At 41.8% G+C, this 15,744-nt stretch overlaps 1 protein-coding gene across 1 annotated transcript in view; it reads right to left on the bottom strand.

Annotated features, from left to right (window-relative positions):
* Positions 1–15,744, bottom strand: part of ITPR3 (inositol 1,4,5-trisphosphate receptor type 3) — an 895,552-nt gene that overhangs the window by 252,769 nt on the left and 627,039 nt on the right. The window contains 1 exon segment of the mRNA XM_085647149.1: positions 6,169–6,294. Within this exon segment, the coding sequence (XP_085503275.1) occupies positions 6,169–6,294 (126 nt within the window).

The following is a 15,744-nucleotide window of genomic DNA, read 5'->3' as shown; positions in this document are numbered from 1 at the left end:
CCGCCAGGAGCCCCTCCTGTCCCTCCACCCGTTCAGGCCTCTCCCTTTCCATTTCACGGAGTTGTTGCTCAGCCTTTTGGACCTCATGCAACAGGGTTCTGCGAACCCCGACCGCCTCTCCAATACATCGGCCCCTTATCACTACTTTAAAAGCATCCCACTCATTATGGATGCTACCGGTCGTGTCATTGTTGGTCTGGAAATACTCGTCAATGGCCGTGCCTATTGTCGTTCGGAAGACCTGGTCTTCCAGTGCCTCTGGTCGAAGGCGCCAACTTGGAATAGCGGACCGAGCTCGCAGCCAATTCAGGGACACCAGAAGGGGATTATGATCTGACACTGTCCTGGCCAAATATTCACTCATGTTGATGCTTCCATGCACATCTGGGGAACAGAGAATGGAGTCCAGCCTAACATGCAGCTCATGTAGAGCAGAGAAATAAGAGTAGTCCCGCTCCCCTGGGTGATGCGTCCTCCAAGTGTCTATCAGTTCCCAGCGCCTCTGCCAAGCGCGGCGAACCTCCGCTATTCTATGCGAGGAGGCGTCCGGAAGGGGAGGATGAGACCTATCCAGGGTCACATCCGCGATACTGTTAAAATCTCCCCCCAACAACACAGAACCAGTCAAGACCCGCGCCAGCTTCTGAGATAGCTGTGTAAAGAAAGCCGGCTGATCCACGTTGGGGGCGTATATGCTTGCTAGAGTGATATCTCGGCCATCCAGACGCCCCACCACCACCACAAAGCGCCCCTCAGGGTCAATTATCTGTTGTACACATTGGAAGGGAACCCCCGCTCGCACCCATATCAATGTACCCCCATGCAAAGGCCGAGTACGTAGTGTGGAAAACCTGACCCCTCCAACGGCGCTGTAACGCAGCCCCTTCAGTCTTAGTCAAGTGGGTTTCCTGAAGCAAGGCTATTTGGACCCCCCTCCTTGTCAGATAGGCATGTACTTTGTGGCGTCTGTTCATCGTGTGCAGCCCCCTGACGTTCCAGGTCATGATTTTTATGCCTACGGAGGTACCCATAGCTCGGACTCTATATAGCGAGCGCACCTCCACTACAAAGCATTATAAGGTAAGTAATGGGAAATAGTAATTTTTACCCCTGTACTATCCAACACTTACCCTACTGTTGCACTCACTGGATTGGGAATAGTAATTTTTACCCCTACACTATCCAACACTTACCCTACTGTTGCACTCACTGGAGTGGGAATAGTAATGTTTACCCCTACACTATCCAACACTTACACTACTGTTGCCTTAAAAGTATTATGCGTTATAATGGTATGTGTTGTAATGGTATGCGTTGTAATGGTATGCATTGTAAGTGTAGTTTCTAAAAATCCATTTTGATGGCATGCGTTTTAAAATCATGCATTGTAATGGATGTTGTGATGTAAAAACCACGTTGTAAAGGCATGCGTTGTAAAAGTTTGCGTTGTAACATAGCCTATTCTTAGTTTTCAAACATTTCTAGGTTTGGTAAGGTTTCCTGGTTGCTGCTCACCCCAGACACAAATACCGTAGCTACCCACATCTGCAGAATGATTGAAATTTAAAGAAGAATCTTGATGTATCACATTGCAATTCAGGGCTTTTCCTGTTGCATGTGATAGGCCCACTCACACAAGTGAAGGACTCTTTTTATTGAGAGATGTGTTGGAATGCTGGGTGGTAAGACTTTTGCTGATCAAAGCAGATTCCAGAACCTTTCCTCATGGAAATGTTAGGATATTCTTTAATTTTAGTCAAAGTTAGACCTTTGGAGGATATCCCAGGTGTGAAAAAGTAGAGAGAATCATGCAGGCTGCTACACCCTGGACTGCCCTTCCCCAGGGTGTCTAAGTTTCAAAAATGTTTAGGTTGGTAGCCTACCTGCAGTGCCAATCAACCCCTATTCCTAAATACCACAGCTACCCCATCCCAAGAATCCATGAAAGTCAAATAAAAAATGTTGGCGTTTCCATGGTTTGTTTTTGTGGCTTTCCTGTCCTGTGCAATAGGCCCACTCATACATGTGAGGTACAGTTTTTATCAAGAAAGGTATGAGAATGCAGATTAGTAGGACATTAGTTAATATTGATGGAATTTCTTTACATATTTGGCTTTCGAATGCAATTCAGTCTACACAAAACAACACAATTCCTAAAATGCCCCTCAAAATCACCTGTTGTTAAGGGTAACGCTAAATTCAGATCATTATGAATACCCCTATTCCTAAACACATACTCTTAGGCACATTTTAAAAGTGCATACCTTACCCTTATGAATATTTTTGTTTATTAAATTTTACCTTTTGAAGTGATGCATGGTCAAAACACTATAAAAAATCATATGTCACAGCTCAGTTGATGACTCTGGGTAGCATGTTGTTTTCGACAACATAAAGACACTGCATATTTCTGCGACTGGACGAGTCTTACAAACTTAACAGTATGCTACAAGTATAGATTGGCCATCAATGTAAAAAATGGAGAAAAAAAATCACCCTTTTTTTCCATACTTACTTTTCCCTAGTTGTCTTAATACAATTATTAGTTCATGTGAGAAAACTATGAGCGATCTCCACAAAGGAACCTTTGCTGATATCAGAATTGTGTCTAATTTTCCAAACATTATAGCTTTTGGGTTCACCCATGGGCTGCCTACCTCTTTCCTCATAAACTGCAAGTAGATAGAAACCACAAAAATAGGAACTATTGACCATCTCTTAGTAAAATGCAAAACCTTTAGTGAAAAATAGTTTTTTGCATATCTGCCAGCTTCTGAAGGCAGGAAAGAGGGTGATATTACTGCAGCTATGCGTTTTTCTTGTTGCCAGGTTTTGGAGAAAAAGCACACCTTTTCTTGCACAGCACTTTCACCTATTTTTCCTAAAAAAACAACTAATTTTATCAAATTGTAACTATTTTCTCGGTTCCCTCTTGGAAAACCCCCAAACCATGGGTATTTTCCCAATTCCCAACACTTGGGAAAAAGTAAGCAAACTTAACATGGATATTTTTTTGGAGAACATGTTTTTTATGAAGGCTTAAGTGCGATCTGCCCTAAATATAAAAATAAGGGAAATCCCCAACATCTCCATATTATCATATCTCCAATTCCGTTTCGCAAGTGAAACATCTTCTGCTGCCTTCTGTTAGGTCTGAAATTATAACTTTGTTGATTCCCCAGATCAACAACAGACAGAGTGGTTCAAAGACCTTTATTGCTTCTCAGCTGTTGCTATAACTGCATTTTACATTTCCTTATTTACTTATTTTAGAATCGGTATTTGATGCTAGATGCACATAAAAGCATTCATGAGATACATTCATTTTCAGGTGTGGTATGGATATACTAATTATGATGAGTTTCCTCTTCTGGCTTTAAAACTGCATTGCACACTTGTGAAAATATAAATATAGCTGCCTTGACATCCATGGATTGGAAAAGCAAAACTGAACCTAGGTCCCTGTCTTTAGCAGTGTCGTTGTGACATGAATTTCAGACACATGTGCAGATTCAGAAGGCTTCCTCAGGCCTGCTCTCAGCTTGCATATGAGTTTGCCACGGGCTGAAATACTCCCTCGCTTCTTAGGAATGACGTCATTCGCAAAGCTTGAACTATTTGCTCTTAAGTGGTGGGCTTCTGCGCTTCCAGAGAAGTGCCTCTTTCGCAGGTTGGCACTCATCTTAGAATAAAATCCCTCAACTGATTAGAACACCTCTATTATCTCTCTGGTATCACCGTGGACGTATCCTCTGACCCCCGCCAGGCAGAGGAGATTCATGCATTTAGCTTTGACAACCTGCATCACTTCCTTCGAGCCTCTCCTCAGACTGACTATGTGAGCTGCTGCAAAAGCGTCCAACCAGTCAAGTTTATGACATCACATGGATTGCTGACAATACTAATGCCATAGCAAAGCATGTATACATCTACGAGCCTAGTGAATCCCTATGTAAAACACCTATTTAAAATGTAAGTATCTCAACATATACTGCAACGTGATACACAATACAAACCTCTATCTAATTGCAACTTGAATTTTGGAACATTCAAATAATTACCATGTGGAATCACTTTTTAGATTGTAGAACATGCATTACCTGCCTGAAAACCCATGTACATACTGAAAAGCATCAATGTATCATTTTGCTAGTTGTTGAGTTGTGTGGTGCCACAGGCAGATTGCACCAGTCCCCTTGAGAGAGTTTTTCTTTAAGGCCACCCTGTGATCGAGTGTGGCACGGATCTGGTAAGGAGGAGAAATGAGCGAAGAGTTCAGACTGGAAGGACAAATTGTGTTCAGTCACTTCTAAATCTGCCATGTCCTTGTCGGGGGGTATATAGAAAGGACAATGGGTGACAGTTCATTAACTGTCTGGCATTACTGCTGAGGCTTTGAAGAGTCAGGATCGGTGGTACAATATGTGGTTCCCTGTTGGGTTCCACTATTGACATGACCTCATCTCCTTCGACCCAGAGATGCAATGATTTCTCCTCCTGGACGCTTCTGCCGGGTCTGTAATGTTGAGCCATAAACTCTGAATCTTATACTTCCCTGGAAGTGCTGCTTGCACTATGCACATTACATTTTTGCCATTTTTTTCTGTCCATGATAATGATCGTCTGAGAATCTGCAGAGGAGAGCACTTCTCTCTCCCATTGTCTGTTTGTCCCATTCCCAGTGTCCGTTTATACATAACCACCTTCAGTGTGTCCCGCTTCCATCAAGAGTTTGACCATATTACATAGTCACTAAGGTTCTATCACAGGGTCATAATGCCCCCTTTTGCTCAGTGGTCAATTTGTGAAAAAATAAGTGCAGGGACTCTCCTCAGGGGGCAGTTTGTACCAGCCCATTGCTCCTATTAGTGCTGCCTATAACAGAACTAACTAGTAACCATAAAACTCTACAAGTGGGGAGAGGATGTGGCGTAATGGCAAGAGATGATGATTTTGGAGCTGGAGAATCAGGTTCGAGTCTCGGCGTAGGCTCAACATCCTGTGATTCTGGGCAAATCAATTAATCTCCCCATGTCTACAAAAAATGAATGTGTCCTTAACTGGTGCTCATGAAAAGCACTCCAATACCTTTGGGTCGAGTCTGCGCTATAAGCGCTGGAGTTGACAAATAAGTGCCGGTGCCGACCACCGGAAACCACCGGTTCAAATTAGACACTGGTCTTGCTGCTAGTGTAATTGCCCCAGTGTCAGTGTGTCCCTATCCCATTGCCCAAGTTGTCCTATTCCAGAATCAGATTGTAACTGTGTGAGTGATTCTCTACGCTAGCATCAGTACTCCCTGTTCTGGTGTAAGTGTGTTCATAACAGTTTGTCGGGATGACCCTGTACTGGCATAAGTTTGTCTCTGTCCAGTATTAATGAGTCTCTATCTGGTGCCAGTGCATTCCTACCTCACTGTCATAGTCTCATCGAATTGGTGTCAGATATTTATTTGCCAACTTCTTTGAATTCCCTGATTTCTGCTCTGAGAAATTTCTATGTCCATCGAGGTTGGAAACATGGGTTGTGGATTATGCTCCAGTGAAATGGCAAATGAGGGGGGAGAGGTCATATTGTTGACCGGGTAAAGGGGAGTCCACAATTTGGCAGGCTAATCAAGAAAGACTATGTCCTGTGGAGGCTCAATGGAGTGGAGTCACTGGTTAGCAGAGGTGGGGCAATGTAAGTATGTGAGGAGATGAAGAGATTTGAGATGATGTGCTTATATATGTATACATGAATGTGGTATTTGTATAGCGCCAACCTAGTCAACAGGCAGCAGACAGGGTCTGGGGGGGAGATAGCACTGGACTCTCGGCTGGAGAGCGCAAGGCACATTTCGCTCACCTTGTGTGTAACAATTTTCTCTCTTACCCTGTCTGAAAATATTTTTGTTCCTTGCATTACAATTGAAGTCTAAGACCCTCGTTCATTTCATTTTAGTGAAAATTTCAGTCACTGGATAATCTAAATGGGATGTTAAAGGAGCGCCCAAGAATCGGGGAATAATCAAGGATAGCAGAGAGCTATTAAGAAGGAAGCAGGGTGCTGTGAGTAGAGGAACTGAGCAGATGCCTGCTAGGCCTGGAGTCTTTTTACCATAGCAGGCCCATCCCTAAGTAAAGAGAAAATGATAGAGTCAGGAGCAATATCCCTTTTTTTACCTACCCTTGCCATGTCCAGGGTAAAATTCTCAAAAAGCGTCCAGATGTGGTTGCTAGTGTAGATCTCCTTCATCTCTACCTCTGTGTCCACGTAACAGTGGTTTACAAAGTTCACATAGGAGATCTTAACCTGAAAGGAGGAAAAATAAATCACCAATTGGTATAAACCTAAACTGCCACAGTACTGAAATGCAATTTTCGATTAAGTCCACCAAATCTCAGAATTGGCCAACATGCACAGCAGAAATGTTAAGGAGGTTTAACATAAATTTGAATTCTTTAGTTTTCTGACCCCTTTAACGCATCATTACCGTCGCTGAAAATCTATTGTCCTGATCCTCCAGACCCTGCTGACATCACCTTAGTTTCAAACTACGACCATTTTTACAATAAGGTCGGTCTTAGTTCATGAATTATATATACTTCAGCAATATATAGGCATTTTTGGAAATATAAAATATAGCATCTTTACGCAGGTTCACTCTTTGCTTACGTCGATGTAATTTGTTCAAAAGTTTCCTATAACATTCTTCTTAGGTTGTGTTATCTTATTTACATATATATAGTTGCAGATCATACAGAAAGCTGGAATACTGAACAATTTTCTGGCCCACATTTCTCTGAATCATCGACCTGTAGTTCATCTCGCAATTTTTACACAGGTACCTAAATATTCTTGATGAATCAGATTAGCGATTTAGCTATACATCCCCTTCTCTTCCTTTTCTCCTATATATTAGAACACCATCCTAGGTTTACATATTCTATCTGTTGTCATCTCCTATAGAAAGCTGCCTGTATCTATGCATTTATCAACACTCGCTAAATTCTCCTTTTTCTCCATATTTTCCTTTTCATATAAAAGCTGATAATTCTAAATAAGTTCTAGGTTGTATTATAAATGTATAGTTTCTCCATTGTCACGATTGGTGAAGGGAATGTTTAAGGTGTTAGATTTTAAAGCTCACCTTTTCTTTGTATTGATTAATGGATTTGTAGACTAGTGATTTTAAATGTTTTTATCATAAGATGCCACATACTTTGTGTTCTGTATGGGCTTGTAATTTTTGATCTGAACTGTTGAACAACATGGCATGTTCTTGATAGTTATTTGTATTTCATTCAGGCTTTGATGAATCATTTCTATGGCCCCCTGATGAAGGCACATAGCCGAAACGCGCGTAGGATTTTGGAAGTATCCTAAGGCCGTACCATTGACATACTTGGTGGATTCTGAAAAATATTCCAAACTTTATTATCATTGTGTCATTATTATATTTTTCATGCTTTGTGATTATTCATGCAATTTATCATTTTAGATTATTTCAGTCATAACAATGAAACAATGTCAACTATTTTCATTATTATATGTATGATTTAAAATTGAATCTTCTTTCTATATAAAAATTAAAGATTTGTTATATAAACAATCATCATTTTTGTAATACTTTGAACACCATTGCTGCTCTCAAGATTCATGCTCTTTTGTTGTCTAGGTTCATTCAAGACAAAAATATTGTTTCCTAAATCTATGTTTTTTCACACATGTTCACTTGCCCTGATTTAGGATTACCAATTAGGGGTACCCCCTTTTTCTTTCAAATACTGTCTCCACAGCTTGTCTGTGCGGGGTTCTTTCATATTTTAATATTTTCACTCACTAGTCTCATTTTTCCAATCTATACCATTCATTTAGTTTAGTTTTTTCTATCTATTGAACCTTCCACTCTCCTGTTTTCTTTTCGATCCGGTCATTTTCACATATAGTTATCATTTCTAGTACCTATTCTAGAGTTTACTTTTCTGAACTCATTATGGACAAATTACTCACATTCGGATTCACAGATGAAGACTTTGCGTCTTTAATTGGTGAATCTGCTTCCAATAGTACTACTGCCACGACTACCTCCTCATGGCAAAGTAATGCGGAAAGTCAAAAACTCTTAGCACTCAAGAAAAAAACAAAAAGAATAGAACTCCATGGACAGTTCATGTTGGAGTACCTCAAGGCAGGAGTAATCCCACAAGGGCTTAGAGTACGAAACATACCTGGCCTTTTTGTACAGATCCGTAAGTTTTTGGAACGATGGTCTTTAATTTCAAATAGATGCTCACGTGATTACATGATATTGATTATTGAGACTGCCAAAGAGTTAGTTCAAGCACTTCTCTTGGAAATTTTTGAACTAGAATCTAAACTCAAGAGCTGCCACGCTGTTGAAGAAGCTCAAATCAAGTTAGCGGAGATAGAAAAAGAAATGAATTCCTATAATGACTATTTGCTGAAAAGAAAGACTGACAAACTCAATAAAGACATTAGATTTTTCAGTCAGGAAAAAGTATACCCCTATCTAGCGGAACACTTTTATCAATCAGAAGCTAGTGGAGAAACATTTGACCCGTATACCACGAGTAGACCTAACAAGAAGGTAATTACCTTCTCAGATACCTCTGACTCAGATAATGAAGGACCTAATCAATACCAAGCACAAGGCCCCAGAGCAAACATGAGTGGTAATGCCAAAGGTATGCGTACCTCTTCTTTTTTATCCAGGTGAGGCAATTCACAGCCACGCTGGAGAACGAGATACCAACCGAGATTCAGGGGCAACTTTCAACAACTACAGAACCAACAGTATCCCTCTCCTCAGAATTACCAACAAGCACCCAATACTTATCCCAATCAGAATCAATTTCTTGTGACAAGAAATGCGCAATACTAGCGCGACTAAAATAGATTCCTATTTTTAATTTGAGCAACCATCCACTTGACCATCCTACAGAAACCTTACTCACTAAAGGTCTTTCTTTCGTACCACATAGCAGAATCAATAAATTTGAGCTTTTTAAAGACCTTATGGTCTTTTTCAGAAAGATCAGGCTCCAAAGTTTTTCTGAAGGCAACCAAGATAATACCTTGGTGGATAACAAGTCAGGCCTCAAACCAGTTTCCACTTTTCTACCTACCCTTGAACAAGTGGCTCCTGAAATATCTGTGTTTGAACATGTAGTCTTTAATAAACTTACAGCGGCTACTAAACACATTCCTCCCCCAAAATACAATATATCACGTGAAGAACATCTAGCACTTGAATCACTGAAACAAAATAATCATCTGATTATCAAATGTTGTGACAAAGGTGGAGGCATTGTTGTATTAGATAAACTACAATATATTCACAAGATGGAAGAAATGCTGAGTGATCAGCATCATTATATACCCATACAGAAAGATCCTACCAAAAGAGTTCAGACCAGTATACTTCAGCTTACCACTCAAGCTTTAAGACAAGAACTGATTTGTGAAAAGGAATGGCAATTCCTCAATAATCAAGAACCCAAAATGGCTGCAATATATGGAATCCCCAAAATTCATAATGACAGTACTAACCCCCCTTACAGACCAATAGTCACCACGATTGGGTCTGTGACGGAGCGACTATCCAAATATGTAGATACCATTCTAAGGCCTTATGTCTCACAGATCCCTTCACATGTATGTGATACCAGAGACATTATAAACAAGGTAGAGAATTTGCCATTCAATGCCAACTCCCACTTGATAGTTACCATGGACATCACAGCCCTATACTCGAATATTCCACAAGCTGGAGCTATGGAAGCCGTGGCTTGGTTCATGGACACTTTTGATATTGATTGCCCGAGATCTTTTATTCTAGACTGTCTTTCTTTGATACTCACTGAAAACACTTTTGAATTCAACGGCTCCCTTTTTAAACAAACTAAAGGAGTCAGTATGGGGGCATCTTGTGCCCCAACAGTGGCAAATATCTATATGGCCCTATATGAAACTCGATTTGTATATAATGAGATTGCCCCGTTCAGTGAATCTGTAACATCATGGTCCAGATATATAGACAACGTCTTTTTCACTTGGACAGCCGATCCAGATGGTCTACCCACTTATATATCTTGGCTCAACTTATGTGATGATAATATTTGTTTCACAGCCAACTTCAATAACAACAAAGTGGAGTTCTTGGATATTCTTATCCAAAACAATATAGATCACCTTGAAGTAGACTTATACGTTAAGCCAACAGCACGTAACACTCTACTTCATTTTGAAAGTTACCATCCCCAAACACAGAAGACCAGCATCCCGTTTGGACAGTTCTTGCGACTTCGCAGGAACTGCACCAATGTTCAAGACTTTGATGCACGATCTGAAGAGATGAAGAAGAAATTCCTTGCACGAGGATATCCCAAACGTCTTATACGAGATTCATATAAACGAGCCAGATATTTTGACAGACAACATCTACTAACACCGCACCCAAAAGCTACCAATTCCAGATTAGTTTTTGTATCTAGGCATTCTACTGTTGCAGGGATTCTGCTTATGCGCAGAACTATGCGCAGGAACCCAGGCCCTCAGTGAATTGCGGTGTACCAAAAACTCACCTCAGAACCCAGAACCCCTCATCCGGCCAGCATCAGTGTCCCATTCGTTATCCGAGGTTTAGCTCGGTGGTCCCAATGTATAGACAACCCAGAACAAGCGACTTAGTATATTTCTCAGGAATGGTGGGAATCAGAAATACCTTTTCGTAATTATTCTCGTACCAGTCCACAACAGAATAAACAGAGACACGGTAAAAGTTTAAAGAGTTTATTTTATAAACCTCGTGTCCTAAGATGCAGCAGTTTGGCTAACATTAGCAGACAAACGATTAAAATCAAAACCATCAGCATAGTTACAATACCATAGAAAATGAAAGGAGTAATCATACTAAAATGACAGTGGATCTAAGCCACCTTCCTTTCTCTAACACACTAATAGTATTATTAGACTAATAAAAGGTCTCTAGGCTTGAATGGGAACCCCATACCGTAAAGATCAGCTCAGAGAGTTCACATCACAGGATCAGCTATGCTCTGCTCCTAGGAACGCTCTTCTTCCGAATGTGTTGAAAACATGTAACACTGCAATATTAAAAGCACTCGACTTTCAGGTATTTGCAGCTGCGTGCGTGTTATGGCTAAACTAGTGGGCCGATCAACCTGAACTCAACAACATGCACCGTCTAGCGACCCAGACTGTTTCTTTTACACTGTGTACAGACCAAGGTCGCTGCTCACTGTTTGGGATGTTAACAACAGACAGTTCTCATGTGAAGCAAAGTCGAGTAAGCATTTCTCAATTTAATAACATGTGACTACAGTGTCGTGTGCAAAAGCAGCAAAAGCAGCAAGATGGCTTTCTAACATTTAACGCGGTTATGCTGACTTAGCATTGTACATAGGTAGATAACGATCTTCACTACACGCCCCCTTGATCGGACCACTAACCAGTAGGGGCGCACTTGCAAGAACGCAGAGTTCAAGTTTGATAGAACGGATCCAAGGGCACGAACTATAAGTCCATTTAAGGGAAGTGAAAAAGTTCGAAGAAAAAAACCAAAGAAAAAAGTTACAACGGAGTAAAAAAACCAAGGAGATTTGGATAAAAAATTAAAAAACATCATCGACGGACGTAGGACGAAATGAAAGTACAAAAGTCAAGCCATCAATGTATCGGCACAATAAGTTGCAACAGCTTCCAAGAGGAAATCATTGGAATGTTCCGCATAATTATCTGCCATCCAGTTCAGGACGGGGAAGGAACATACATGCTCCTCAACCACCGGAGCCTCCAGCACCAGACGAGGACAACTGGCGTGTTCTTCAAGATAACTTCTTGCTAAGAAGTCAATCGCAGCCGTTCCGATGTCCCAATTCCCAAGAACTCCATGCGCTGCTGCACAGGCCATAACCCAGACACCAGAACAGTCCAACTCATGAGCCACTAAGGGGCTCATTAGCCGATCATAATCCGGGTCAGGAGACACAGAGTTTGACAGACACAAATCCAGAGCCCATTGGAACGGACAATCTAGGCAATGAAAGACTGGCTGCACACAAGTAAAGTAGGCAAACCGGAAGGACAATCCATAGGTTACGCTCAGAGTTGCCAGTGGTAAAGTGCCATAGAATTCAAGCATCCGGTTACGAAGATGGAGCAGCCGGGACATGTTGTCGTGTGACGCAAGTTGTGCATCCATAGCCCAGGGCGCAGATCAACAACAGTATTCCAGCTATGAGGGCGAGAAGTAAAGGGAGACCTCCGAAGACACTGGAAAAAATAGAATGAAAAAAGGCCGGGATCACTCCAAAAATAGATTGAAAAGAGGTCACGAGGCCGGAGCCCACAATTTAAAAAAAATGAGCTATGCCACTTGTGGATGAGGCATTAAAGATAGTCTGTATCAGAGTCCCAAAATGAAGCGGCAGATCAGTATTTAAAAGCGCTTGCACCTCAGTTCGCGTGTTTGCTACGTGAAGGACAAATGTTTCCCGGGACGAAGTCAACGCGACTTCTTTTTGAGACAATAGAGCCCTTATTCTGCTCATCTTGTTGAACTCTGCTTTCAAGGTTGGAATGGAAGGCCAGATGGATACATCGAGCCGGCCATGCGGGGGTGGGAACAGGACATTATTACAGCAAACTACTCTCTGTGATACAGTCACTATGTAGGGAATTCACACTAACATTCCACAGCAAGCTTCATTATTTAACAGCAAATAACTACCGTTAGCAAGCAGCGTAAAAGATGGAGTAATAACTGGCACAGGAATCCCTTTCAGGACGCAAGCTAAATTAGGGGCGTGCACATTACATGCACCATGCAATTGAATGTGCCTACACACAACAGAGTGATCCGGAGTGGAAGTGCACTCTTCACCTTTCAAGTAAACCTCCTTGCCGTCCCTCACACATCTGTATGTGAAAGGGAGCGACCAAACTTCATGCAGAAAGGCAGTACCCAATTGTTCGTATCTGCCTCAAGCAAATTGTTTCATGCACAAACTAAACTTAAACAGGGGAAACGGTAATGTGATCAACCCATGTACAAGCCACACTGCAGAATTCAATTCGGCAACTGAGAAAGGCAAAGGTTCTAATTTTTCAATGTGTAGCAATGAATATGTAGCATCTTTCATGGACATGAATTGCTGTTTTGCTGTTAAATTAAAAGGAAGGAACAAAGATGAAGTATTCATGTAATCCCAAGGGACTTTCCCTGCCTTTAAAGTTTGCAACGTCCATGCAAACTGCATAATGGAACGCAACTGATTTTGACCATGATACAATACAGACAAATCATCCTGCACAATGTCAACCACAGATGATACAATATTATCTAAGGTATAAATTCTAGAAGATAGGGTGTTAATACTATTATCTATTACAGCCAACACTTTTTCCATATTGGCTTGATCAATAGCACGTAATCTGGATGCAGCCTCAATTTGTGATAACTTCCAAACTTCATTATAAACAGCATACACCCATCGTTTGGGCCTGCCAACTGCAGGACCCTTAACAAAATCATTCAAATCTATTTTGTCATTTAATCGTGCTAAATGAAGTTTAACAGACGCTAAAGTGGAATGTTGCAGCCAAGACTGGCATAACTTCCCTACTGAGTAAGTAGTTACAGTGTGAGGAGATTCAAAACGGGGGTCCACACGAACCTGTGTATACCCCTGCTTTAAACCCAGAAACCGATGTTGACAGGAGTCTGAACTCGTTTTCCACACCAACCACCCTTCCGGATTCAATTCAGAAATATTGAAGGACGTGTTGGAAACCTGTGTCTGCAACAAAGCAAGTGATAGATCCGTATGATTACCCCAATTGGGATAAGCACCCAGATCCGGAATGGAGGTAGAATTACATTTTTTAGACGTAGCCAATCCAAAACAGGTTGTCTGAAAAATCGAGGAATTTAAAAACAACATATGATTCGGGATAAGACAGGCACGATGCAAAGCTTCTGTTCCCTGTACTTGCCATCGTTTGGAGCCCCAAACCGATTTAAGATCGACTGTAGCTTTCCACAGATCATACCCGCCAATTGCCAACTCGTCCATAAAGGACTTGGAATACAACAATTTGGTGTGTGTCAGTCTAACTTTAGAAGCAGACTCAGGCGCAACTTTAAAATAAAAGGAGGCCGGACTGGACACACTAAAATCAGAAAAATAAGTGAAATTTTCCACTAACGTGGCAGAGCTGCCCATCCTAGGGGCGGGGCAGTGTTCCCATTGTGTATAATTTACAACATTTCTAAACGTATTTGCTTTGTGTAGGAAATGCGTGCCATTATGTTGATAACAAAATTGCTCATCATAATTAGCAGTATCTAAATACAAATCCTCAGCATCAAATGCAGCATAATATTTCAAATCAGAAAACAGTGCTTCTATGGCTTGAACATCCCAATCATCTGAGTGAATGTTCTGTTTAACGACATCGCCCATAGAAACACGAAATACATTTGGCACATTAATCACTTCAGTGGGGCCATGAATTTGAAATTTAACGGCATCCCAAGCGATCTCATCACGTACAGACCAGGCAGTAATGTTCACAAAAGTCTGGTCCCTCTTCATAATGTGTGATGAGGAGTGGGGGGCCAAAGTTCCATTAATTAGTCGAATCGTAGACCGTTCATTCAGGTAGTGTCCATTGATAAGTCTAAAAAACACTACCACAAAGCCAATGGACATAAACAAAAAAACACATATGAGCACCAGCCAAATGTAAGTCCAAGGGGGTATTAAAAAATGTCTTTTGAACCAAGCCACAAAAATCGAAACCTTGGACGGGGCCATGGAAGTCATTGAACAAGAATCAAAAGAGTCTTGTGAGAGGGCAACTGTGGTGGATTGTAAAACAGGCAAGGTAACATCCGCAGGATAAGCATACTCAACTTCTTCAAGCACACCACTAGGTGTTTGTGGCAACAAGGGACCAGTAACGGCATGCATCTCGACGGCAACATCAGGCACTGTGTCAGAAGCTCGGGCCACAGCAGAATTTCTCAGCATTGAAGGGCAGGAAACCGCTTGAGTCATACTAAGAAGAATCTGCCACTCGCTGTAGTTTGACATTGTCAATCGAAATGTACCTGTTATCCATTCGACCAGGAAGTGGAGGTAAAATGACTGTTCTAGTACCCTGCACTCCAAGCACTGGAACCGGTGCACGATAAGAGGGGCCAAACTCCTTCTTGTTCTCCACCTTCTCACGGACCAGATCACCAACTCGAGGTAGCCAGCCGACTACCGGAATCTGAAGTTCAGCTTCAGACGAGGAGGGTACGTGTTCCTTCGCTAGACTGTTTCTGGCTTCTTGAAGATTCTGCAATACAGCACAGTGTTCATCTACGTCAAAGGGTGCGGCTGACGCCGCCATGTCTAGACCATCAAGGTCTGGAACAAACATTCGAACACCAAAGAGTATCATGTATGGGGTCCGCCCACCCAGAGACCTTCTAGGGAGATTATTAAGTGCACGTTGCACGTCATACAAGTGGGCTAGCCAGTTCCGGCCAGTACCCAAACCTCTGGCTGTCAAAGATTGCTTTAAGTCACGGTTCATTCGCTCCACTACACTATTACCCTCAGGTCGGTATGGAGACGAAAATTTGACTTGGACCCCCAAATTTCTCATGGCCTCTTTGTACGCCTTAGAGGCGAACGCCGGGCCCTGATCAGAATGAAAGGTACC

This window comes from Triturus cristatus, chromosome 1_1, assembly GCF_964204655.1.
Source record: "Triturus cristatus chromosome 1_1, aTriCri1.1, whole genome shotgun sequence".
NCBI lineage: Eukaryota > Metazoa > Chordata > Amphibia > Caudata > Salamandridae > Triturus > Triturus cristatus.
The sequence above is the reverse complement of the archived record's forward strand: the minus strand, read 5'-3'. Positions and strand labels throughout refer to the sequence as shown.